This window comes from Gouania willdenowi, chromosome 1 (genome assembly GCF_900634775.1).
Source record: "Gouania willdenowi chromosome 1, fGouWil2.1, whole genome shotgun sequence".
In the NCBI taxonomy this organism is placed as follows: domain Eukaryota; kingdom Metazoa; phylum Chordata; class Actinopteri; order Blenniiformes; family Gobiesocidae; genus Gouania; species Gouania willdenowi.
The window spans coordinates 43,623,009-43,650,598 of record NC_041044.1 but is presented as its reverse complement, the minus strand read 5'-3'; the positions used below and the strand labels follow the sequence as shown (position 1 = coordinate 43,650,598).

Genomic DNA, 27,590 nt, shown 5'->3' with positions numbered 1-27,590 from the left:
CCCCCGGGAGCCCCTCTGGGGGCGGATTGTGGGTGTGTTTAGGGCCGCGGACCCTTCGCAGCCTCACACCAGAATCCCACGCCTCGGAGAAGATGGTCGCTGGAAGAAGAGAAAACAACAAGATGAAAAGAAACTCCTTTATTTTGTGTGGATTGTGAGTTTTCCATCAGCCCTGAACCCCATAAAGAACCACTATGGAACCTAAAGGATAGTTTAGTTTGAGACGCTTTTCTTCTGGATTTTTGTGGATCAGGTCCATGGACGAAGACCACATCGACAGGTGGGTGGGTTTCTGTCAAAGAAAACTCCTAAAATAAACTTTGGCGAAGTTGAAAAGTGATGAAAGTTGTTGTTTTTCAGTCAAAGGCTCGGTTGAATTTGAGCCCGGGGCTGAAAGCGGTTCGACAGTCGTTGAACCGGTTTAACCCGGACTCGTTCCCACTGAGGTTGCGCCGCTTCAGTTTTTCCAGCACTAGCCGACCGACCCCCTCCCTCATCGGCCTTAAGCACGGACCAACACGTAGTAGAGCTCCGTCCCTGGCCCGGTTTGGATGCAGCTGCGGCGGGGGAACGAGGACCGGAGAGCGTGGAGCGGAGCGTCTCTCCCCCGGGCGGCCATGCGAGAATTTCGGATCTCGGCGGAGGAAAGCGCCGCGGTCTGCGGCCCTTAGCTCCATGTAAGGCTCCGGGCCCAGCTTTGTCTTCTTTATTTGGGCTCTGCATATCCACACCGAGGGTGGAGATTTATTAAGTTAACCCGAATTTGGCCACAAACTCTCGGGTCGGTTCAGCTTAGTCGTTCCCCAACACTCGGGCTTGTTTTGTGGGGGCCGTCTACCTCCGTACACCCCCCAAACTGAGCCATTTATCTACATTAATGCTATTTTTCCTCCTTCCAGGGCCAACAATAACAACATGATCATGGCCTCCGCCGTGGTGGTGTGGGAATGGCTGAACGAGCACGGTCGGTGGCGTCCCTACAGCCCCGCCGTGTCCCACCAGATCGAGGCGGCCATCCGGAGCAGCGACGCCCGTGGAGGGAGCGTGGTCCTCGGCCAGGTGGACAGCCGGTTGTCGCCCTACATCATCGACCTCCAGTCCATGCACCAGTTCAGGCAGGACACTGGTGAGACTGGGAGGGTTTGCTTTCTTTTTGTGTTGTTGATGTTCCATTGTGTGGGTCAGGATGTGTAATTAAACTAGTGTGTATTTATTTGTGTCTGCTGTGTTGGTTTGTATTACCAGTGTGTAGAGCATTTTATAGGTTGTATTAAAACCTGTTGGGTTGTTTTTTACTATTGCTGTGTTGGTGTTGATATAATTTAAATTAAGTTTATCATTTTAATTTGGTGTTTTTTTTTTTTTTTTGTGTATACAATTTGTGTGTTTTAGATTCATGCTCACATGACTTTTAGTTACCGTAGTATTGGTTGTGTTAAACCACTTTGTGTTGTTGTGTGAGGTGTGTTGGATTATACAGGCTTTGGTTTGGTTGTGTTTCAAATGTTTTTTTTTAAATCGTTTTTTATCTTTGGGGTATAATTCAAATAAGGTTTAATATTTTATTTTTTATTGGGATTTGTTTGAGGTTGTATTGCCTTGTGTATACAATTTGGATTGTGTGTAATTTTGGGTTATAGATTCATATACATGACATTTTGTTACAATAGTTTTGCTTGTGTTAAACTATTGGGTTCTGTATGTTTGTTAAATCACTTTAATGTTGTGTTAGTTCTGTTTGTGTGTTGGATTATGGAGGCTTTGGTTTTGTCGTGCTTCGTGTTGTTTTTCTATAACCATAGTTTAGATTGTGTTGTGATTGTTCACGTTATGTTGCATTCGTTAAAGGTTGTGTAGAAGACTGTTGTGTGTTGGTGTTTGGATTGTGTTGATTATCATATGTTGCACTGTGTGATGTCAGGTTGTATTGTGTGTTTTTGTGTTGATACTAGGGATGTAACGATTAATCGTAAGGCAGTTAAAAATCGATTCATAGGTATCACGGTTTATATCGATTTTCTAAAAATTGAATCGCATTACTTTTTTTAAACAGCAGAGAGCTCTACATTTATCCTTCTCTTGTCCAAATGCTGAGGCGGCGGGCGGAATCTGCTACTACTTTCTTTCTGGCCGCCTTCTACTCTTAAACATGTTCATAAATGATTCCTTACCCCTTTAGCACCGAAAGAATGTCTGTAATATTACGTGAATATCTGTAAAGTCACGTTTTTCTATTAGCTCTCTGTCTGCTAGCGCATAGCATCTCTTCTTCACTGCACAGAATAGCTGCATGCTAACCGACCACTGGGTTACCAGCGCCCTCTGCTGGTCCAAACAAATATCTGATGTAAATTCAGGGCAATGACTGTTATTTTTTTTTTTTTAAAGTCCAATTGCTAAGGCACAAAATACATTTTCAGTTGCACTTTTAAAAAGAAAAAGAACTATTATGCAGTTTTGCATTGTTTATTATAGAACCAGAATTTAAATGAATAGGCTTCTTCTTCATTTGTATTATTCCTTTATTTATTTCATTCAAGATTTATTTTTAGTTAAGTTGCATTGTTTTGAAAAGTTTATCAAGGGATTTTTTTGACAATGAAAATAAAAGGAAAATAATACAGTATTTTCTAGTTTTTTTCCCCCAAAAAATAAAGGAATATTTTTCAATCATCATTTGTCTACAGTCCCATTTTGTACAATAAATCTTGAGAGAATTGTATCGTGAATCGTATCGGAGTTGAGTGAATTATTACATCCCTAGTTGATACAAATTGTGTTTTGGAATTTTTTTCTAGTGTTTGTGTCTCAAATGCACACAGATTGTGTTATACTACATTATGTTTGGATGCAGTTTGAGTTCCAACATTATTTCAGCTTGTGTTAATTCCATTGTGTTGCGATGAAGTTGTTTTGTTGTTGCGTTACGTGTGTTTGGATTGGGTTGTTGGTGTTTTCTCGTGCTGTGTTGGTGTAGGTTGATTCATTGCGTTGTGATATTCAGGTCAAGTTATCATTTGTATGTGTCTGTACTTCAATGTGCAGAAGGGATTTCACTTACAATTATGTAGTATTTCAATTGACGTCTGTGGGTTTGCTATACTTACTAGACACTTTTATGTAGGAAATGTGCGATAATGTCCTATTAACATGTCAGTGAGGGTTTAGTCTGTGTTATTAAACTAATTCAACTTCAGAAGATAAAGTATTGTTTGTTTGTCTTATTTAAACATGTTAAAAGAAAAAAAAATACACAAATCAAAGGCCAAAAAATGATAGACAACTGAATAACAATGTAGATAATCATACTTTGTTCCAAATTGTGTATGATGCAATAATTAAGAGCATGTGTAGCAAAACTAAATAGTACAAAAGAAAGTGTATCTAAAAGTAAGACACATTGCTCATGGTTGTAATTAATATATAATGTCATTTAGCAAGATTTTATTTTTACGTCTCTTTGCTGCACAATCAACTACGGGAAGGGATAAGGGCCAATCTTGATGGAGAAAATAATTTCGGGCAAATCAAGAGTAAAGTCGAAATGTCGAGATCAAAATGAACTAAAAATACAATATCATGATGAAAATTCGAGGCTTGCTAAAAAAGTCAAATTTGCGGAAGCTGACGAAGGCCAATTACAACAAACAGCAGATCGTGGTCATGTATCGATGAATGCGTTGAACTATACTTCAATGTTGGGTTTAATAACAAAGAGATTGCCATAAATCTGACGAAACCATAGGATTTGCATATCATGATACATTATATCCCGATACTAAACAATACGCATTGAACCACAATATATTGCGATATCAGTAATTACACATTTCACCTTTACGAGTACAAAATGGTTTGAAATACAATTTATTTCATATTTTTTACTTGTGAGAAACAGTGTTGGGAACGTTACTTTAAAAAGTAATTAGTTGTAGTTACTACTTGTTCAAAAAAGTAACTGAGCTAGTAACTGAATTAATCTATAATAAAAGTCATTACCGAGGAATGTAACTTTTTGCGTTACTGTTAAAAAAAAAAAAAAAAGTTGCTATATGTCAAAGAATTTAGATTTTTTTTAGATGCGTGTGTCGTTGTGAGGTGCTTCATTAAATTTGAGTTGCTTACAACGGATGTGGACAAAGTCTTCACTCCTGTATATAATGTACACTTCACATGTATGTTCTTGTCTTTGACCATAATTAATTTCAAGTAGTGTTTTTATTGCTACCTTAAAAATGCCAACGTTTCATCAGACTGCTCCACGCTCACCATCTCTGCTGCTTCATCAAATCTGCAGTGTGTGTGTGTGTCACATGTGTAAAAACACTGGCTCTGATTGGCTACCATGACACATGACGCCGCCTTAGCCAATCATAATCGCTCACCTTGTTTTTAACCCACCTCCTCACTACAGCTGAGTAAGAAGCCGGGGATGCTTTTGGATAACAGTTATTCAATCAATACATGTAAAGCACCACATTTAACGTTCAGTAACGTTAACGGCGTCGTAACGGCGTAAAAAGTAATTCGTTAGATTACCCCGTTACTGAAAAAAAAAATGCCATTACATAACGCCGTTATTTTTAACGCCGTTATTCCAAACACTGGTGAGAACAAGTAAATGGTAACTAACTGTAATTCCAGTACAAATATCAAAAACAAGTGATATGTTTATCAAACTGTCAAGTTAAGTTTAACTTTTGCTTTTACAACAGGTTCTGATTCTGTTCAGTTCTTAAATTATTTAAACCTAATAAAGTGTCCAGTATGTTTTAGCTAAAATGCATTGAGGAGTGAGGTAGTTTAACAAGGTTTGATGGTGCGTTCACTGACACCTAGTGACCGGGAGTTTACTTGCTATGCAGATGTTATCACAATTAATATTATTTTTGAAAAAAAAACTTAATTAAAAAATTTGAACCGGACATGTTTTTGATCGATAGGATAATTGCGTGGTGAAATATTGTGATATATTGCCAAAATGATTTTTTCTTACACCTTGAAACGCAAACCAGCCAAACCAAGGTGATAAAATTATCAGATGTTCGCCAACTATTCGGACCAAGTCCAGAACTAAACCTGTGTGATAGCACCCTTAAGCCTGGTTTAAGGTTCAGCGTCAGGACCTACGCCGGGGGCGTGCCTTCAACGTGATGCGGAGGTTGGCCTTTTACTTCTGCGTGGAGGGAACGCCTCGCTATGCGATGGGCCGCCCTGCCGCTAGGGGGTGTGGCTGTGTGTTGTTGTTACAAACGAGCATAAAAAAGCCCTTGTTTATTTTCTGATCACAGAAAAATATGTTTTATGTCTTTTAAGCATTTTAAAATGTAATTTCTTTCTGGATTATTACGTACCTACTGTACCTAACTGTGTGTGTTTTGTTGGACACAAACATTAAAACAACGGTTTCAAAACGTACACTTTATTATTCAATGTAAACATAGGAAAGTATAAAAGTGTATTGAGCGGGCTGTCGACTGCTCCGGTCAACAGTCGCACTGGGGGTGAGGGGACCCAGACCCCAGCGGAGAGAGAGCAGCGAGGTAATCTGGTCCACTGTCCCGGGAAGCGGAGAGTTTGAGCAGGACAGCGCTGTAAAGCTAGCATTACACATAACGTCATGTCTGCTCCTCTATCAGCCTCCACAGCATGTTGGTCATCGTTTACTGTTAATGAAACATACACACACTCTGTAGGTATACAGGGACAAGGCAGTAGTAGCGATAATAACACACATCTTTTGTCTGTGATTGACTCCGTTTAGCGGTGCTTCACGTACTGCAGCCATGAAAGGAAATAACAAAACTCTGGTACTTTTAGTTCGTCTCGGTTCTCTCTGTGACTCAGTCCACTGTAGAAACAACTCTTGTATCGCTACGCTAAAAGTTAAAACATGGTGGTGTGAGTGAAAAAGGCAGTGACTGGGGCTAAGGTTTGGAGCAGACCAACCACAGCGCTAGCTGACTACGCGCCAAGGTGACGCGTAGTCAGGATATTTGGGAGGTGCACGTAATGTTATGGGGTAGGGGGTCTGACTTGCGTCTACGGCTGGGGATTTTACGCAGAACCTTAAATTAGGCTTTAGTCTGACAGAAACAATCGTTGTAGAATTATCCCGTTTGATTCTGTTTTAGACTTGTTTGCGTGTTCACACCTGGACAAGCAAGTTTTAAACACTCTGAGATTCTTTGGTGTGAACGCACCCTCATTGTGTGTGTCTGTGACTTGTCCTGATTACACAGAGACTGTTTGGATGCAGTGTTGTAACAACCCAAACTCACAACACATCAAAGACCTAAACTAAACAGTAACTTGGGTTTTTAGCAAATGAAAAGTCCCACATTTTGTGATATTGTCTTTATCACTGCAGTTTTTATGACGAGTGCTAATAAAATGGTCATTGGTAACACATCATTGTTGCATTTGAAACTTAGCTGACGTGAGGGTTGAACCTGTGTGTGTGCGCGTGCATCAGTTTCTTTTCTTCACGACGTTCCAGCTGGTGCTGCTGAGGGAGAGACATTCCCAGACTTCGACAAAGGCAGGGGGCTGCAGGGTCAGTGTGTGTGTGTGTGTGGGGGGGTTTAATTCACTCAGACTGACTGGTGGGGGTGAGTTTAGGAGGAGGGGGGTGGGTGTGAGGAAAGGAAGGGATGGGGGAGGGAGGAACAGCAGACGCTCTGTTTACAGCCCAACACACCAACGTTTCTCATTGTTTCATCAGAACCAATGGGTCGACCTGATAACGGAGCCTCACCCCTTTTACACTTTGACCCTGCTCAGCTAGCGCTAGCTACGTGCTGAGCTAACCCAAACATGTGGGACTCTGGTATAGTCTCAGAGGAAGAAGAATATTTACCATCAGAAAAAGCCCTGACAGATGTGGAGGAGGCGTTGCACTTCTATCCTTTACCGTCAAACAGCTGCACGTCACACATGTAGAGCCTCAAAAAAAACAAAAATTAAGTTTTGTTTGTGTTTCATCGTCTTTTCATCATTAGAAGACGTAACTGGATATTAAACTTCCTGAAATCATACCAAACATGATGTGTTAACTACTGGAACTTGTTTATTTTATAGTTGTTTGCTTCAGATGATTTATGGAAGCTGAAATTACACTGGATCACATCATGAAAAATTTGACATGTTCATTCGTTGCTTCACATTTTAGACATTCAGTCAGCCATTTTCCAGGTAAAGATAGCGTGTGAATGTGTGAAATGACCTAAAGCAAACATGAGGCATTTCTGTTAGTGATACACCAACATTCTGGCCACTGAAAGCTTTATACCGGCAGACACACTTTTCTCACCGAAACAAGCCGACCGAACCAGTATGTTGTAAACAATACGATCAGCACGAGCTTGTCTGGAAACGGGTCAACTTGTCCGCGAACTCACGGAGCAGCTGTATTTCAATACATCTGAGCACAGTTTGAGACGAGGGATGTTTATGCTTCTGTGTCAAGTCGTCACTGTAGTTACGTGTCGCCCTCTGTCAACACAGACCACTACACGTCAGCTTGACGCACGCCTGTTCATCAGCAGCGTGAACCTGGTTTCAGTCTGTCAGCACACGTCTCAGAGGTCCTCTGTACTTGGTCCACGTTATAAAGATTATTACTTTAATGGGATTAAACCAGCGTGAACAACAAATGATGCACGCTGCAATCATAGCACACAGAAGCTTTGAGTAAGAACATGCTTGGATAATAAATAAAGCAGATCAGCTGCTCTTCATCAAGAACTTCAATGCACTTTGTGTTTTAATTTGAACACATTTAATTTGACTCTTTCAGCAGCTCTGTCAGTTGTAGGTCTGTACAGTATTATTTAATGTATGAGTCGGATCAAGTTAAAATATTTTTATTATTATTTATTTTATATTGTGCAATGTTGTAATAATCAGTGCTAAATAAATATTTTTACATTTTTAATTTATTATTTGAAGCAGTAATGTTAATTTATATAATTACAATGTTTTAGTTTTAGCCCTAAATGCTGTAATAATTCGCATAATAATTTTTTTGGTTTTCAGCCTTGGTTTTTTTCATTTTTTGGTTTTGGTTTAGAATTTTCATGTCGGTGCGTCGCTACTGAAATTACACTGGAATATATTGTGAGAAATTTGACATGTCCATTTGCGTCACATGCTAAACATTCAGTCAGTCATTTTCCAGGTAAAGATAGCGTTTAAATGTGGTAAATTGTCCTAAAACAAACAAAAGAGAGAGAAAAACTGTTTACGCCTTCCTCTAGCATGTCTTTCAGTATTTTATACACACCAGGCTGAGATGTTCTCAATGATCTTTTTTAATTTAATTTAAGTTTCCATCCTTTCCTAGTTGAGAATGTAAGAACGGCTGAAGGTGTTTGAGTTTTGCTCTAATGGCGTGTGGCCGCTGAACGCACCGTTAACCTTTTGTTGCCATTTTTATTTCAGTCTCAGCTTTCATCGTCCGTCCTCTTCCTCTTCGCCCGTCCTCTTCCTCACCTGTTCTCTGATCTGCCTCCTATTGATCCGACCCAGCGCGCTCGCTGCTTTTTTCTCTCTGTGAAGCTGAAAACTGACTCTGAACTCGTTCCTCGGGGACGACTCTCTTTACCACGAGAGACAAAGTCATTGAGGGACGAGTTCAAAGAGACCAAAGGAGGTCGGCACGAAGAAAAACGGAAACCCAAGGGAGACGAAACCAACACGTTTTATACTGAACTGGAAAACTGAGAGATATTGAGTGGGTGGACCAGTGGGGGATAGTGACGGTAATGGTAACAGTACGCGAATGCTGTTAATTTAAACACATGGATTTATTTTTTCTAAAATATCCCTCAGAATATTCCATCACGTGCACTTTTGCACTGAAATTCCACAATATGAGGGACATGTGGCCTAATGTCTGACAAGTGCAGCAGATGTTAAATCTCGAGCTACATAATTCCGTATAGTTTCAGCGTGTGCTTTTAGAGCACTTCTACTGCACAGAAGAATGGAGTTTATGACAATAGTTCACTCCATGGATCGTATAATGCATGTTGGGCACGGTTTGGGGGAGTTTTGAAGCCTGTAATGACATTTGATGAAACGGAAATGGAGAAACTTTGAAGTAGAAAATCTGCAAAGCCTCCATCCAGCTGCTAAACATCTTAAACCTGGTTTTTCTGTGAGTTTCCACACACTGCTCCTCCTGTCTGCTCCACGTCTGCGTATGAGCCGTTTTACATATTTAATCAGCACTCCATCACTAGACACAGGCTGTGTCGTAAATGTCCCACTAACGTACTATACTCTACAAACTCAATGAGTATATACTGTCTACTATAGACTATTAGTATGATTAGGATGATGAGCGTTCCCACTGAAGTATACGTCCACGTTTCCCAAGATGTACCTGGAACCTACAAGGACAAAAACCTTGTTTACACTGAGGCTAAATATCTCTGTTGATTCTCCATCTTTAAAAGTTCTGAAAATAATTGAAGTAGGGCTGGGCGGTATGACCAAAAATGTATATCACTATATTTTTCTAAATTCTAACGGTTTCACGGTACATGACGGTATTTTTTTTCATGCATACTCGGGTGTTCACAGCATTTTCTACTGGTTGAGAATCAGAACAGTTTATTTTGCAGAGTACAGTATAAAAAAAACAAAAAAAAATCACATGGAATTTGACTTGGTAGTCGGTGCGCGGAACAAAAAAAAAACAAAACACAAAAACACAAGCCAGCAGCAATTATAATAATAATAGTGATAAATGTAAGGATAAGGGATAAATAAAAGATATATGATAAAGATAAGAGAGAGGAATTACTGCAGTAGATTAACTTAGGATGGTCTGTTTTACTGTCATCACAGCAGCCCAATGACTATGTGCTAGCTTAGCTTTAGCATTAACTTCATTCCTAGCTTTAAATGCTGCCAGCTCCGTGGTGTGGTGGTTTCTTATGGTGAATAAGGTAGTGTTTTGTTTGCAGCTCCACCAAGATTTATTTATGTGTTATAGGAAGTACAAATTGCGATCATTTGCTCGCTTTTTCTTTTTTGTGTATTACTGTCAACATGCTAAGCTAACCGTGCCTCTGTGAGTGTTGTTCTCCTGAGATTTATATTGTATATCATCATTTTGAGAAAAAAATATTGAGATATGAATTTTGGTCCATATCGCCCAGCTCTAGTTCACACCTATGGAGGACTTACATGGGAATTGAACCCTGGTGCTGTTAATCGAGCTAAAAAACACTAGTGTCAGAGACTCAGAACCACAGGAATTTACAATTTGTTATCAAGAACAAACTGATTCCCGGCCAATAAACAAATCAGGGGTTTGTTTCCTTTGTGCTTTTTTGAACCAGCAGCTTCTTTATGGAGCATAAACCAAATCCAGGTGTGAAAACTGACTGGGATTCTGTCTGTGTGTCTGTGTGTCTGTGTGTCTGTGTGTCTGTGTGTCTGTGTGTCTGTGTCTGTGTGCATGTGCGTGTGCGTGTGCGTGCGTGCCTTAGATCCACCTGATCTACACAAAAACAAATGTTTGACTTCAGAAAGGTCAGATCTCAGGTCTCAAAGTGAAACTCTGCAGGTCGGGTTACTGTCTCTCTTACACACACACACACACACACACACACACACACACACACACACACACACACACACACACACACACACACACACACACACACACAGAGGAATGTGTGTGACTGATATGATTTAAAGCTCATGTGGAAGTAAAGGTGAAATATTGCCGTAATTACAGGAACTTGACTGTGTTTCTAAACAATGCACTACTGTCTATGTGTTACTGGGTTGCAGGGTTGGGGTCAATTGCAATTGTAGTTACATAGTTGATAGTCAATTACAGTTATGACATAATTATAATTAAAATTCTAACAGAAAAAAATGTGTCGCTATTATAATCTTAATTAAATTGTAATTTCGTTCAGATAAATTGACTTTGTAATTGTAATTGTAATGGAAATTCTATTAAAACTGTACAATTTAATTAAACTTAAACCAGTGGAACCATGTTACTGTTCTACGGCTTACACATACGTGGTTAACAATTAATTAATATAATAATAAATAATAATAATAATAAATTAATTGAAATATGTTTCATATCAAGTTTACTTGTTTGTTCTCTTGAGGAGCATTTATTATTTATTTAAAAATAATACAAATCTAGGGTTACAGTGACAGAAAAAAAGGCTCAGACACTAACACCAAACATATTAAAACCAATATTATCATTGATTAGGAAGCCTGACAAGGAAACCAAGAGATGAGAAACTACGGTAATTACTTTAGATGATAAATATTATTTTTTTAGTGTATTTTACAGCTCATTGAAGACATGGTTCAAACTGACCTGTCATCATAAGAGATGCTAACAGAAAGCTAACACAAGAGGAAGGTTACGTTTAATAAGGCTCATTTATTAAAGGCTCAGTAATTGTGATTAATTGTAATTGAACTTTCATGGGGAAGTTAATAAATGTATATTGTAATTGGCAAAAATACTGCTCATCGTAATCGTAAATGAGTTGTAATTGAAGACGTAATTGATCCCAACCCTGAACTTAAGTCATTAGATAAATTGGACTCCAGATTTACCTAAACACCAGTGAAGGCTCCCACATCTTCAAAACGAGAAAGCAGCTGATTGCTCAAAAACTTTCCTCTGTGCGTGACCTTTGACCTCCAACGCAACATGTGCTCAGCACCGGCTGGTCAATCTGAGACTGTGTGTGTGTGTGTGTGTGTGTGTGTGTGTGTGTGTGTGTGTGTGTGTGTGTGTGTGTGTGTGTGTGTGTGTGTGTGTGTGTGTGTGTGTGTGTGTGTGTGTGTGTGTGTGTGTGTGTGTGTGTGTGTGTGTGTGTGTGTGTGTGTGTGTGTGTGTGTGTGTGTGTGTGTGTGTGTGCGCGCGCGTGTGTGAACAATGGGGAGCAGATGGTTGCTCTTTTTCCTCCTCCTGCTTTAAAAGTCTTTGTCATTCCTTCAGACGACTCCCTCCGTCCGAACGCGCAAACACACTGACTACAAAAAACACGTTGGATCTCAGAATGCAATAAAACTCTTATCATCTCTCGTCCCAGCATGCAGCAGGGTAAAAAGACAAAAAGAAAGTCAGAAACGTAGGGCTGGGCGATATGGATCAAAATTTATGTCTTGATATTTTTTCTCAAAATAGCGATATACGATACATATTTGTTTGTTGTTTGGTTGTCTGAAATTTCTAGTAATTGGTCAAAAAATTTAAATTATTAATTAATTTGTTCATTTATTTTCTTTAATTAAAACACACGATCTCAAACAACTGCATTCTATACTTTTTCTACCTTCTCAAATATGAACCTTGTCCAAATAAAATACAGTATAAAATCTTGTCACTTTGTGCATTAATTCAGGCTCCTCGTAACAACACATTATCACAAACTTGATCAAAATTATAATTTAGAATTAGTCACTTCTAGGTCACCAGAAATTTGTGATTTCAAAATGTCTAAAATGCTTGGGAACCACTGCAATTAGGGGTGTCCCGACCCAATATTGATATCGGATATCGGTCCGATATCAGCCAGAAAACGAGCATCGGATTTTATCGGACTGCATCTAAAATCTCTGATATACAGTATATTATATTGTATTTATTCAATTGTAGAATACTATATATTATGTTATTATGCTGAGGGTTAAATGTATGGAACCAATCGGTTTATAATAAATGGCTCAGTTTTTCTCATTCCTAGTGTTGCTGACTATTATATTTCTAACATTCCACACTACAAAATAAGTCATAAAAGTATTTATGATTAGTGCTGATATCGGTATCGGTCAATACTCAAGGCAGCAATATTGGTATCGTATCGGAAGTGAAATAGTTGTATCCGGACACCCCTAACCACAATAAAGTCTCAGCCGAAAGTTAATTCTGGCGTAAATTTGCTGATGCAAAATGCCACACGAGCACATTTATTAACATACAGCAGCACAAAATGTTTCACTTTAGTCTTTTTTGTCTGTAAGGGACAGCACGTGTGAGTGAGTTCTTGTTTAGGTTAAGGTCTGCATTAGGACGCACTTAAAAATCCATCTAACTGTGCTTATTATTTAACGTGTTGTTGTGGTTTTCTCACGTTGAACGTTAACCCTTCCTGTCCGATCTTTCCAGGAACCATCCGTCCGGTGCGGCGCACTTTCTACGACCCGTCGTCGGCGCCAGCCCACGGCTGGCAGTGGGAGTGGGAGAATGACGGCGGTACGTGGACGCCCTACGACATGGAGGTGGCCATCGCCATCGAGGCAGCACACGGCCGACAGCAGCCCGGCCTGGACCTCACGCCACTGGGATTCTGCTACCTCATCGACTTCCAGAACATGACGCAGGTCGGTCCTCCTCCTCATCCTTTAATCCGATGTGGGCGTGGTCTGTGTTGTTAGCGCTCCGCCCCCTTAATCAATCCACATACTATGTGCCCACATGCTGAGTCAACTGACTGTTAGACATCCTGGAATAGTTGAAATGTGTCCCGTGGTTCATCTCTTCTACCTCTAGGATCACTCATACTAGTTAATGTTACAGTTCAACTGGTGACCGTGTTATCTTGAGACTTATTGCAACAAGAGATGTTGTAAAAACAGAACATTTTAGCATATCTATTTCCTAAAGTGGGAACAAATAAGTTATTTATACATCAGCGACAAAGGACAGGAACATGTCTATTTTTCATACCAGGGGTTCTCAACCTTGGGGTCGCAAGACTTTGGGAGGGGGTCACCAGATACCTTACCATATCTTAACCTATTTTCATCACTTTTTCTTGCCATATTTTTTGCTCCTTTTAATGCATTTTTGCTACATTATTCCCATTTCTGACCCTTCTACATCACATTTCAATGACCCCAAAAATCTCTCCCCTTAATTTCCCCTTATATATGGTCCTGTCTCCACATGACTGATCTTCAATGTTTGTCTGTGTTGAACCACCTTCAGATACAGTGGGGGTCCCTGCTCTCTGTGGCCTTTATTTTGGGGTCATGGGCTGAAAAGGTTGAGAACCAGTGCTTTATCCTTGTGTGACAAAGGACAGGAACAGCTCTATACAGTATATATATATATATATATATATATATGTATATGTGTATGTGTATATATATATATATATATATATATATACGTCTAGTTGGTTATTCTCCATATCGTTACGTTTGTTTTCTACAGGTAAACCGTCAGAGCCAGCGGTGTCGGAGGATCCAGCGTCGAGCCGACATGGCTTTCCCGTTGGTGTCCGGGCCCCTCCCCCTCACCAAAGCCCCAGGTGGGGGCCTCACAGGGGCCCTGCTAGGTGTGGGCGTGTCCGGGGCCACCACCACTGTGGCTAACTCTGCCTACATCAACGGCGGCGTTCCCGCCAGCCTGGGCACGCCGTGCTCCTGCCCCCAGTGCATGCTGGTCCTGAGCGTGAAGACCAACACAGGGGTCGGGGTCCAGACTCTGGGTCGCCGATCGCTAACCGTGCAGCGTCAGAAACCCGACCCCAAAGCGCTGAGCCCGTCCAAGTCCAACGCCGGGCTGTACCAGACGCTGCCCCACGGCCTCGCCATCTCCAGGAACACGGCCTCAGAGCGCAGGAACGCACAGCTGTTCGCCCAGTCTTTAGCAGCGCTGGCCGCCAACACTTCCGCCCTGGGCCTGGCCACTCCCTCAGGCCGACCTCCACCGCCGCAGACCCTCCCCCCTCCGCCGCCATCCCTCCCTCCACCCCAGCCCCCGTCCATCCCACCAAAACTATCGTCACTGTCAGGTTCGTCGTCATCCGCTAATGATTCAGTGCCAACCGCCACGCTGGTCACGCCCTCCGTCAGCGTGACTACACCCCCTTCGCCCGTGCCATCACCATCGCCCATGGTGATGAAGCCGCAGCGGACGCTTTCATCGTGCCACGCCCCCTTACCACAAAGATCCAGCCTGACTGGACTGAGCCGCCCCGCCCTGCAGAGGATCGCCATGGCCCAGTCCAGAGCGCTCATAGCATCAGGGTGAGAAACACACACACACACACACACACACACACACACACACACACACACACACACACACACATGCTACACACTAAACACACACACACACACTCACACAAGTTTGTTTGGCTCCGTGTTTCTCTGCATCTCATCTCAGACTCATTGTTGGTCTCCACGGTAACCCTTTGTGCTTCAGCCTTCTCCAGAATGCATTAGCAGCACAAAGCTCATAACTCCTCCCCCATCAGTCGCTCTTAATGCAGGTTCTTCTTCTGCAGTCATTTGTTGCATTCTGACGAGTGAAGAAGTTCATTTGTTTTTCAAACAGCATCCAATGAAATGAAAACCTAAAGAGAAACAAACTTTGTTGTTTTTGTACTAGTGTTAAAGTATAAATTATAACAGCAAAGCATGAGTCTTTATCATTTACAGCTTTTCCTGACAGTCTGTGCAGCGAGTCCCACTTTGTTTGGTTAGCTTAGCACGTAGCGGCCAGTCACGCATGTTTGGTTAGCTTATCACATAGCGGCCAGTCACACATGTTTGGCTTCTACGTGCTAAGTTAATCAATCTCCAATATTTGGTTAGCTTAGCATGTAGCGGCCAGTCACACATGTTTGGTTAGCTTAGTGCGTAGTGGCCAGTCACACATGTTTGATTAGCTTAGCACATAGCGACCAGTCCCACATGTTTGATTAGCTTAGAATGTAGCGACCAGTCTCAAATATTTGGTTAGCTTAGCACGTAGCGGCCAGTCACACATGTTTAGCGTTGCATGTAGCAACCAGTCCTAAATGTTGAGTTAGCTTAGCACATAGCGACCAGTCCCACATGTTTGATTAGCTTAGCATGGAGAGGCATATCTCAAATGTTTGGTTAGCTTAGCACGTAGTGAACTGTCCCACATGTTTAGGTTAGCTTAGCATGTAGCAATCAGTCCTATACAAATGTATAGTTACATATTTTTACCATATTAATATATTGTTATGTTAAGATTTATTAATTTAAAATGAAGTCATATGTTTTCACACAAATCAAATAGTTCTCCGTTGTTATTTAAATGTAAGTTATATAAATATTTAGTTCTAGTGTCACATGATCGCACATTCATTTCTTACTTTTTTTATGAAAACATAATTCACTTATTTGTATTAAATTATAAATCCCATTTTCTGTATGTTGTTTTTTCATAAAATAAAAAACTTTTTAATAGGGATGGGTATTGCCAGGTACCTCGCGATACGATATATATCACGATATATTTTGTCCACTGTAACGATATTATCGCAATTATGCGATAATCGATATATTGCGGGAAATTTCATCTGCGATACATCACGATATCTGTGTCACTGAAGAAATTCAGAATGTATCTACTGCACTGAATCCATTTTACAGGAATTACAAAACATTGTCAATTAATTTCACAAGAATGACAATAAAACAGTGTGTACTGTACACTGACTCTTCTTAACACACACTGACCACAACTAGTCACATGACCTTGTGTTATGTTTACGTCTTACAGACCGTGGAAAGACTGAGACAAAAATAATGCTTCACCAAAATATTAAATGAAAGACACATTTTTGCTTTCATCATAAAAGTGGACCATGGACCACTGACCAACAGTCCTGTCCTTCTTCTCCTCTTTTTTTAAGTAAATGGTGATTTCTTCATAGTATTCTAATTTTTTGAATTCCTGTTTGTGTGGGTTTTATGAGCTGGAAGCCCAAATTATGTAAAAATGAACAAATAAATACTTGAAATTGTTTAAATTGTGGGCCCTGAATCTATAATCTATGAAAGTTTAACTTTTTGAATGGAATTATGGAAATTAAACAACTTTTTCATGATATTCTAATTTTTGGAAAGGGTCTGTACTTACCACCATGCGTGAAATTCAACTTAAACCTGCTCTGCTGACTGCACATACATATCAGTGCTAATACTAATATTAATTTGGTCTTTGTAAACTTGAGAACCTGAGAACATTTAACTTGTGCTTAGTACTTAACTTGTGTAAAAAGGATTTTTTTAAAATTCGATATTCAGCTCCATTGTATCAATAATGTATATGATATATCGTTGTATCAATGTTTTGGCACAGCCCTACATTTTAAGCTTTATTCGCAAAAGTCTTTTTCTTCTTTTTTTTTTAAGAATTCATTTTAGTGTTTATTTGTTTTTATTGGAGATGATTGTTTCAATCACAGATGTGAGAAACTGTTGTTGTTGTTGTTGGTTTAAAGAGTTTTTCTTTCTCTTTCCACAGCGTCCCAACAGTTCCAGTGAAAAACCTCAATGGATCCAGTCCAGTTCACCCAGCACTGGCTGGTACACACACACACACACGCACACACACACAAATATGTATACGCATGCATGCACACAAAGACACACACATACATATGTGTTGTACACACAAATAAGTACATGTTTACGCACACTAAAAACACATACATACAGACAAACCCATGTACACAACTTCTTATTGGTGTATCAGTTAAATTGGTGATGGTTCGAACGAATGACACGTTGGGAGTTTTAATGATGTCACTCAGTGTTTACGTTAACATTAGGCACTTGTTTAGTCACAACAAAATAAAAACACACTTCAGACGACAGTTCCAATCATTCACAAGATAACCTGATCACCAGTTGAATTGTAACACTGATCCTGCTGTGTTCTGACCTCCAGGTATCACTGGGATCCTGATGAGCGCTGCTGCTCTCCCAGTGTGTCTGACCCGTCCTCCCAAACTGGTTCTTCACCCTCCTCCAGTGAGTAAGAGCGACATCAGACCAGTACCAGGGTTCAGCCACTGCTGCAGGAAGACCAGCAAGAAGCAGGCAAGGAAAGGTGAGTCTGACACACACACGCACACACACACACACACACACACACACACACACACACACACACTCACACTCACACTCACACTCACACACTCACACTGAGTGTTGTGCGTTACTATGTGCGTCTGCAGGTAAAACCCCAGAGGACGTAGTGAAGCGATACCTGCAGAAAGTGAAGACTCCACCAGAGGAGGTAAGAGACATTTAAGCTCCTCCCACTGAATAACACCACTCACAAATCATATTTATTGTAGGGCTGGGACTTAAACACAATTTACAACATTGTTATCAGTAAATTTGAGAAGATTTGGATGAAAACTATTTAAGGTGAATTAATTCTAATTAAAAAGTGTTGCCTGATGCTGGCGCTAGAGAAGAGGTCAAGGTTTCATTATAACAAATAAACAAAATGCATCACATAAAAACTGGGTCACATCTACCCCAAGGGTAAAAGGTGTTAGTAATATTCGAGGACAATATGTGGGTTATTTCCTCTTATTTTCAAAGTGATATTCTTTAAAATGTGTGTTATCACTCGTTCATTCCATCATTATGATCTTAAGTTGTTTTTAAATAGTTTTCTAAGCAAAATGTTGTAGGTGAAAAAAGGGGGTACTTGGATTCAGAAATAAGAGAAAGGGAGTATTTGAGCCAAAGAAGTTTGAGAACCACTGCTCTGGATTTGGCCCCCGGGCGTTGAGTTCAACACATGTGGATGAAGTGATGCTGTGACTCTGTAGGACTGCACCATCTGCATGGAGCCACTAGGGGGAGCGTCTGGATACAAAGGTCCAGGAGTGGGTCCTGCCTCCAGGGCGGAGTCAGTGGGTCGATTGGCCCAGTGTGGACACCAGTACCACTTCCAGTGTCTCCTTGCCATGTACAACAACGGCAACAAGGACGGAAGGTCAGTCAGTCATAGAAGGAACGCTTTATTCTCACGCTGAGACCTTACAGTGGTTTCTCCTTTATTCCCACGCTGACACCTTACAGTGGTTTCTTCTTTATTCCCACGCTGAGACCTTACAGTGGTTTTTCCTTTATTCTCACGCTGACACCTTACAGTGGTTTCTCCTTTATTCCCACGCTGACACCTTACAGTGGTTTCTCCTTTATTCCCACGCTGAGACATTACAGTGGTTTCTCCTTTATTCCCACGCTGAGACCTTACAGTGGTTTTTCCTTTATTCCCACGCTGAGACCTTACAGTGGTTTCTCCTTTATTCCCACGCTGAGACCTTACAATGGTTTCTCCTTTATTCCCACGCTGAGACCTTACAGTAGTTTCTCCTTTATTCTCACGCTGACACCTTACAGTGGTTTCTCCTTTATTCTCACGCTGAGACCTTACAGTGATTTCTCCTTTATTCCCACGCTGAGACCTTACAGTGATTTCTCCTTTATTCCCACGCTGAGACCTTACAGTAGTTTCTCCTTTATTCCCACGCTGAGACCTTACAGTAGTTTCTCCTTTATTCCCACGCTGAGACCTTACAGTGGTTTCTCCTTTATTCCCACGCTGACACCTTACAGTACTTTCTCCTTTATTCCCACGCTGAGACCTTACAGTAGTTTCTCCTTTATTCTCACGCTGACACCTTACAGTGGTTTCTCCTTTATTCCCACGCTGAGACCTTACAGTGGTTTCTCCTTTATTCCCACGCTGAGACCTTACAGTAGTTTCTCCTTTATTCCCACGCTGAGACCTTACAGTAGTTTCTCCTTTATTCTCACGCTGACACCTTACAGTAGTTTCTCCTTTATTCCCACGCTGAGACCTTACAGTAGTTTCTCCTTTATTCCCACGCTGACAGCTTACAGTGGTTTCTCCTTTATTCCCACACTGAGACCTTACAGTAGTTTCTCCTTTATTCCCACGCTGAGACCTTACAGTAGTTTCTCCTTTATTCCCACGCTTTCTCCTCCTCCAGCCTTCAGTGTCCCACCTGTAAAACCATCTATGGAGTGAAGACTGGGAACCAGCCAGCGGGAAAGATGGAATACCACGTTATTCCATACTCTCTACCAGGACACCCCGACTGTAAAACCATCCGCATCATCTACAACATCCCTCCAGGGATTCAGGTATAGCTCATCGTTCATCACTTTAAGACACTGTCACTGTTGGTACTTATCAGTGCTACATGTTAGACTAGCTTAGCACGTAGCATTATTTGATCAGACTTAAGGTGCGTTCACACCGAACGTGACTGAAGCGACTGTAGTCACTTCAATCACCCTTGATGAGTCGCTTGAACATAGTGGTGCTTTGTGGTCGCTACAGTGAGGTGATGACCAGGCAACTGTGTGTGCGTGCGCACGTGGCTGATGAGTCACTTCTTCTACCACCGTACGTTTACAGCACTTATCATAGCCAGCTCCGCTTTTACGGTTGAAATCATCAACTTACGGAATTACCAGAGGATGAATTCACTCAGAATGTAGGCTTATTCAAGAACTTAACTGCTTTAATTTTGCTTTGGTAAGTTGAGGAAGTGTACAACGCTCCCGCTGCAGCGTCTCACCATAGTGGGAGGGAGGGGCTGCTGCCTCGGCTCTACAGACGGTGAAGGACGGGGGAGTTGTCGCTTGTAGTCACTTAAAAAGTTCCAATTTTTCAACTTTGAGCGACGAGATCACGCAGGACCTACCGTAGTCGCCGAAATCGTGCAAGTCAGGTCGCTTGAAGAGTTTGCTTGTTGCTGCGTCATTTACATTGATTTTGAATGTAATCTAGATGCTTTAGTGGCGTTCGGCGTGAACGCAATTTAAATATATTTGTCTCAATTTGTCTTTTTTTTCCCGCAGTTGTTTTTTGGTCAGGTTTTGTTTTTTTACCCATTAAAATTTTTTTTCATCAGATTTTGTTTTTTATCGTCAGTGTTTGAGTGTTTATAAAAATGGTAATAATTCATTTTATTTATTAGTGTTTTTAAAAAGAACTCTTTACAGTCAAAACAAAAGTCAAAAATAAACTAACAACAATAAAGTTAAATACGTAACAATCATAAGTTAAAAGCTAGTTTAAAAGGTGTGATTTGAAGGTTGGAGGGTAGGTACAGTGTGGAATGTGTGCAGGGAGTGTGTTCCAGAGGGAGGGGGCAGCTATGGAGAAGGCTCCTCCCCCTCCAGGTTCAGTACTTGGTTCTGAGAGGGGGCGATAGGAGGCTGGCTTTAGAAGAACGTAGCTGCATGCAGGGGAATGAGGGTGTAGGAGGGGGCGGGGCCTGGTGGTTCAGGGCTTTGTGTGTGAGGAGAAACAGGGGTGATGTGTTTGCGTTTTCGGGTGTTGGTGAGAAGGCGTGCAGCAGAGTTTTGGACGTATTGAAGTTTATGAAGGACTTTTGATGGTATTACAAAAGCCGAGTCTGAATGTGATGAATGCATGGATAAAAATGAGAGTAGTGGACGGAGGCGGGCTATGTTTTTGAGGTGAAAGGAGGCGGTTCTAGTGAGCTGGGTGACATGGGGGTCAAAGGAAAGCTGGCTGTCAAAGATGACTCTGAGATTTCAGATATGAGGCGAGGGGGAGAGGGTGGAGTTGTCTATTATGAAGTTGTGAAAGGAATTTGATGCCGATAATTATGATGTCTGATTTGGCATCGTTGAGAGAGAGGAAGTTGGTGTGCATCTATTTCTTTATTTCATTGAGGCAGTTTGTCAGAGTAGAACAGGTTTCATTGGTGGAGATGTAAAGCTGGATGTCATCTGCATAACAGTTGAAATGCCTCAGAATTTGTCTTTTTTCACTCAAAAACATTATTCCTTGTACAGAAGTTGTCTCTCTTTTTTTGGTCATAATTTTTCCTTTTTTCCCTCTGTTTTTGTATTATTTTGACCAAATGCTGTATTTCTTTATTTTACCAAGTTTGTATTTTTTAATCAGATTTTGTGTTTTATTGTCAGCGTTTGTCTTTTTGGATCAAAAAAATATTTTACAGTACAGCCACATCTGCTGGTCCAAACAAATATGACGTAAATCAGTGTAATGACGTTTTGTTTTTTTAAAGTCCAATTGTTAAGGCACAAAATACATTTTCAGTTTCACTTTTAAAAAGAAAAAGAACTATTATGCAGTTTTGCATTGTTTATTATAGAACCAGAATTTAAATTTAAAAATTTTAATAGGCTTCATTTTCATTTGTATTATTCCTTTATTTATTTCATTCAAGATTTGTTTTTAGTTAAATTGCATTGTTTTGAATAGTTTATCAAGGAATTCTTTTGACAATGAAAAATAAGGAAAATTATACAGTATTTTCTTGTTTTTTTTCCCCAAAAAAAAATTTGTCTACAGTCCCATTTTGTAAATGAAAAAAATCGTGAGAGAATCGTATTGTGAACCCAGTATCGTGAATCGAATCGCATCGGGAGTTGAGTGAATCGTTACATTCCTAATCTTTAATAACGAGTGTTTTTTTCACTCAAAATTGGTCTTTTTTTTGTTTCAATTTTTCTTTTTCACTCAGTTTTTCTGACCCCTCCCTCTCTCTCCTTCCTCTCAGGGATCTGAGCATCCAAACCCAGGAAAGCCTTTCACAGCCAGAGGATTCCCCCGACACTGCTACCTCCCCGACAGCGAGCGAGGGCGAAAGGTGAGACGCACGCACGCACACACACACGCGCACACACACACACACACACACACACACACACACACACACACACACACACACACACACACACACACACACACACACACACACACTAGGGTTGTCACGATACTAGAATTTCAAACTCGATAACAAAAAAAAACTCAAATTTAAAAACGTAATTTCCTTAAATAAAGTTGAGAATACAAACTATGAGCAGTATATAAAGTATTTTCAAATTAAGTGAATTGTAGTGCAACATTTAACAACACTTGTAAACAACAAAAACTATTACTTTTTTTTGAGAAATTATGACAAAATTTAGCAAATTTTCCCTTCTCATTTTTGGACTAAAGCTGGTTGCGTAGTCCCCCTCCACTTTAATTCTTTTAAATTCCTTTATTTATATAATTTTTTTCAGAAATAAATAAATAAATAACAATAAATTTAAAAAAACACAATTACACAAAAATGTATGTCAAAAATAAAGTAAGATACAATTAAAAGGTAGATTTAAGTTGTAGTGACATTGATTATTTTTATTTATTTCTGTCATATAAAGATGTACAGTATGAGAACAGCGTTAATGTCACAGTCACCATATTTCCTCTCAGGAATCAATGGTTTACTGAATCTGATCAGGTTTATTGATTAGGTTCATTTAAATGAAGTTTATCAAAACTTCATTTAAATGATCTTGATGACATCATTCCAGACCATAATGATTAAACGAAAATAAATTGACACAATGCTGCATCCGTTATTTCACCACTAGGGGTCAGAATATTTTACAGTATCAGCGGCCCCCGGAACATTTCCACATAAAAACACGTTCCTTGTCTCACAGTGACGGCGTTTTTTTCCTGATTCTGTTTATTTCCACGTTTAACCGTTTTCATTGGTTGATTGTGTGATTTATAGGACCCTATTAGTGTTCAGCTGCAGCTGAGGGGAGGGGCTACACGTGTGTCTGCAGCAGCGAATAAAGTTGTGTCAATTGAAATACTAACTTTTTGATATCGATACTTTCTTCAGTATTTAGTTTTTTGACAACACACACACACACACACACACACCCTGTGCGCTCCCTGTCTAACCGCGAGCCCCTCCCCCAGGTGCTCAGACTGCTGCTGGTGGCCTGGGAACGAAGGCTGATTTTTTCCGTCGGTACTTCCAGCACGACCGGAGAATCAGACACCGTCATCTGGAACGAGGTGATGAACGTGTGCCACACTAGTGTGATTATGTGTTGTGTGGTTTTCATAAACGTGTTCCCAAAGGTGAGATTCTCAACTATAAGGTTTCTCCCAAACTTATTATTAAAATTTTAAATATTTCCATTGGTATATTTTCAGGATTGTTTTAATATGAATATTTATTGTGTGTTTATTGTGTTGTAACCTTGGTTTGTACATAATACTGAATAAAAGATAGATCCAAATGAAAGATTCATTAATTAGGAAAAGAAAACTTTATTGAAATGAATAACGACAATTTTAAAACAAAAAGTAAATTTTCATTTATAAATGTTTTTAAATTATTTATTTTTAATATTTGTTCAACTTCTCAGAAGTTACTGAACAATCACTTCCCTCTAGTGTTAAAAGTCAGCATTTTATTTTAATGTATTTTATTTTTTGACATCTTTTATGCTTAAATTTTTTTTTCTTAAAACAAAAACAAAAGCTCCTGCGCAGCATTTATTGGGGCCAGGCAATTTTAGGTAAAAAAATTGGCAATGCTGAGTGGATTGAAAAGACTTATTTTGATCTCCTGACATGTTTCGACGGTCAACTTCCAGTCTGCTTCAGAGGCGTCTGCTGTTTGCTTTGATGTTTCCTTGACTTCCATGCAATAATTCTAGAAAATTTTTAAATAAATGAAACACATAACATATTATTCAAAAAGAAGACAAAAATAACTATTTAGATTGAAACTAGTTTATCTTTGAACCTTGTTTTTTATTATTCTGGAACGTTCAGGATTAATTAATCCTGGATACACTGAGATATGGAAAAAGTTTATTTTTTTAGAGTTTTATTTTTTCGTTTACTTTATCTGTAGACACAATGAAAAACCCTAGATACGATCCGTTTTCATCTTGTGTTGCACTTTTTTTTTTTTGAAGGTTCATCACAAAACGGAGTTCGGCTCCAACCTGACGGGACACGGTTTTCCCGACCCGGGACATTTGGATAACGTCCTGGACGAGCTCCGAGCTCAGGGAATCACGGAGGACGACGGACTGCTGGAGAAATGATAGAGGAGAAGAAAAAAAGAACAGCCAATCACAACGATTGGAGGGCGGGGCTTGTGTTAGCGCCGAAGAAGAAATGGCGTTAGCGTTTCACAGTAGAACAAGTTTAACTTTACCGAGAGACGGAGTCGCTAAAGGATGGAGAGAAAGCTACGGGTGTTCCGTTCGAGGATTTCATTACCGATAACATTCCAGTAACGTAAAAACACATTTATCCAAAAAAAAAGATGTAAAATGATAAGTTGGCTTTTATTTTGAAGGGAATCCTTCTTTAAATGTTGAGAACATGAAATCTTGAAATATCGGTTCCTGATCGGTCGGAGCACCCTCGGGTGAAACGCGAGTTCATTGCGAACTGGGAGGGAAAGGATGGATAAAGAGAACGAGCAGATGTGGGTGTGGCTTGGTTGAAGGAATGGGCGTGGCTTCGACAGAGGCACAGGCTTAGAGAGACTAACAGATGGACCTCGGACGTAGCGTAGGATAGCGGTAGAGCACGACTAACTTGTAAAACTACTTCTTGGTGCTTCGCTAAAAAAACGCAGCAACAAAGCTGGAGAAAGTGGGTGGGGCTACATGAAAGAGGCTCCACCCCTTGTGTTTTTTTTTTTGTTCTTAAGTACGACACATTCAGGCTGCCGTAGCACGATCCTCAACCTGTGACTTTTTCTTATTGTTTTAATACTCCACTCTGTTTGTTTACGTTTGTGTGAAATGACCAATCCAAGGCCGAGGTGGGCGGGGCTAAAGAACGCTGCAGAAACGACTCCATTAAAACACTCCAAACTGGTTTAAAGATCATTTTGTACATGATTTTACACTGACAGGTTCTGATTCAAACTGGTTTCAAAACAGTTTTGGTCTGGTTTGAAGCTGAAATAAATCAGTATGCTTTTGTTTTGTCCTGTTTGATGCTCCAGTCATGTGACCACCAGGACATCATGTGACCTGAATATCAGAGAATGATCTTTTTGTTTGTCGTTTTTGCGGCGCTCGGTTTGGACTTTTATTTTGAAACCACTTTGGTACGAGTGAACCAGGAAACACTTTTCTGAACTGGTTGGAAGCTGAATTCTGAACTGGCTTGAGGCCAGTTTTGGTACTTTTGCGATGGGCGGGGCTTGACGATTACAGTGTTGAATGCTTGGAGGGGGTGGGGCCACAGTAGGTGAAACAAAACTGCACTGATTTTAAATAAAAACAGTTACGATTAATTCTTCATTGTTACTTTCACGACTACGACCACCACCAGGGGGCGCCGTGTGTTTTTCTCCTCTGAAGGTTTCTGTGTACTGTGTATACGACTCGCTCCCGGTACTTTATAGAGAAACTCCTTTTTCTTATTTCAAACTAAACTTAGTCCCACTTTTGCATAGTTTTTTTGTCTTACGGTAGAACGATCGACCTTCATCGGTACGTGTGTGTATGATGCGATGACCTTTGACCTGTTGTTTACAGACAGTATTATGTTTCATCTTTTCTTTGGAAAAGGGTTTGACGTAGACTTTGTACCTGAGTGTGACAGTGTTTTTACGTCTCTGTAGAAGTCCTGTTTCTGCCACTGGAAAAAATAAAGATATCATGTCATAGAAAGTCAGAATTATGAGATGCTGAATCTGAATTTACGAGATACAAAAGATGTGATTATGAGGAGTCACAACATTTTTCATGAAAGTGCTAATTATTAGATAAAAAGTTGTAATTATGAGATAAAAGGATAAAATTATGTAATTATGACATAAAATGTCATAATTATGAGATGAAACGTCATGATGAATAATTATGACAGTGGGATAAAATGTCATGAATATTAATTGTGCTATTTATCTCATCATTTTGACTTTGTAAATGTGTTAATTTATCTCATAATTATGACTTTACCTCACAGTTAGTGAGATAAAATGCCATTAAAGTCATACTTATGAGATAAAATGTTATAATTAATAATGATGCCATTTTATTTAATAATTATGACTTTTTAATCTCATAATTGACATTTTTTATCAAATGTCATAATTATGAGATAAAATTGCATAATTAGACATTTTATCTCATAATAATGACACTTATGACATATCAATAAATGTAATCATTAATACAATTATTATGAGATGAGATGGAAAAGTTATTTACAAAAAGAAAAATTGTAATTACAGATAATTATGGATTATAAAGTCATAATTATGAGATGAAACGATATGATTTTGAGGAATTTGGATTTATATCCTAATTATGACTTTTAATGTAATGTTCTGTTTGAAGGGGTAAAACATTAAGTATAAAAGTTGATAATTATAATAAATAATTTATAATTAGGAATTAATTAGTTCTTTGTAATTTTAGCCTTTTTTGCTTTCTTATGAATGTCATTTTTTAAATCTAATAATTATGACTTACTGTGGTGTTAAATATTGATTTTTATTGTCCCATTGGCAGAAAAAGGGTCTTCCAGAGATTCAGTGTAAACAGCTGATTTTGGTTGCCATGGTGATGGAAAACGACCTGTAAATAATGCTGAAAATCTGCTGGAGTGTGAATGTTTAATGAACGACAAAATAAAGGATGAGTGAAACCTTCTCTGTTAATGTCTTTGGAGAAAACGAGCGAATGCGTCACATTGAACACAGTGAAAAACGACAACAACTCAGTGAAAAATGACAACAAACGCACAAAAAATGACCTGGAAAAACACGATGGAAGGAAAACAGCTGTGAAAGACGGGTAAGAAAGTAGCAACAAAAACACAGAAATACAGAATGCACACAAAGCAACAGAAATTCACAACATGACAACAAAAATACACAAATGTACAAAAACCCACTTTAAAGCAGCAAACAGCAACACAATGGATCCACAAAAAAAAG

The 27,590-nt window shown here is 39.8% G+C and overlaps 1 protein-coding gene across 2 annotated transcripts; it reads left to right on the top strand.

Annotated features, from left to right (window-relative positions):
• Positions 1-27,302, top strand: LOC114466879 (E3 ubiquitin-protein ligase DTX4-like). Of its 2 annotated transcripts, XM_028452730.1 has the most exons (13): positions 1-154; positions 254-280; positions 900-1,126; positions 13,169-13,383; positions 14,219-15,036; positions 17,294-17,355; positions 17,720-17,881; positions 18,009-18,070; positions 18,618-18,784; positions 19,809-19,962; positions 22,383-22,472; positions 23,585-23,683; positions 24,598-27,302. In XM_028452730.1, the coding sequence occupies exons 1-13, from the start codon at positions 93-95 to the stop codon at positions 24,727-24,729; spliced, it is 2,277 nt and encodes a 758-aa protein (XP_028308531.1). In that variant the 5' UTR covers positions 1-92; the 3' UTR covers positions 24,730-27,302. The 2 variants fall into 2 exon arrangements, with proteins under 2 accessions (XP_028308531.1, XP_028308541.1); XM_028452740.1 differs by lacking the exons at positions 1-154; positions 254-280 and adding an exon at positions 419-677.
• Positions 27,303-27,590: the final 288 nt, after the last annotated feature.

What these genes read in the sequence shown, in the direction of transcription:
- LOC114466879 (XM_028452730.1), top strand. Translation starts at nt 93, where the DNA reads ATGGTCGCTGGAAGAAGAGAAAACAACAAGATGAAAAGAAACTCCTTT. An exon ending in CCAGTTCAGGCAGGACACTG is followed by an intron (nt 1,127 to 13,168) that starts GTGAGACTGGGA and finishes CGATCTTTCCAG; the next exon opens with GAACCATCCGTCCGGTGCGG. An exon ending in ACAGCGAGCGAGGGCGAAAG is followed by an intron (nt 22,473 to 23,584) that starts GTGAGACGCACG and finishes CCCCTCCCCCAG; the next exon opens with GTGCTCAGACTGCTGCTGGT.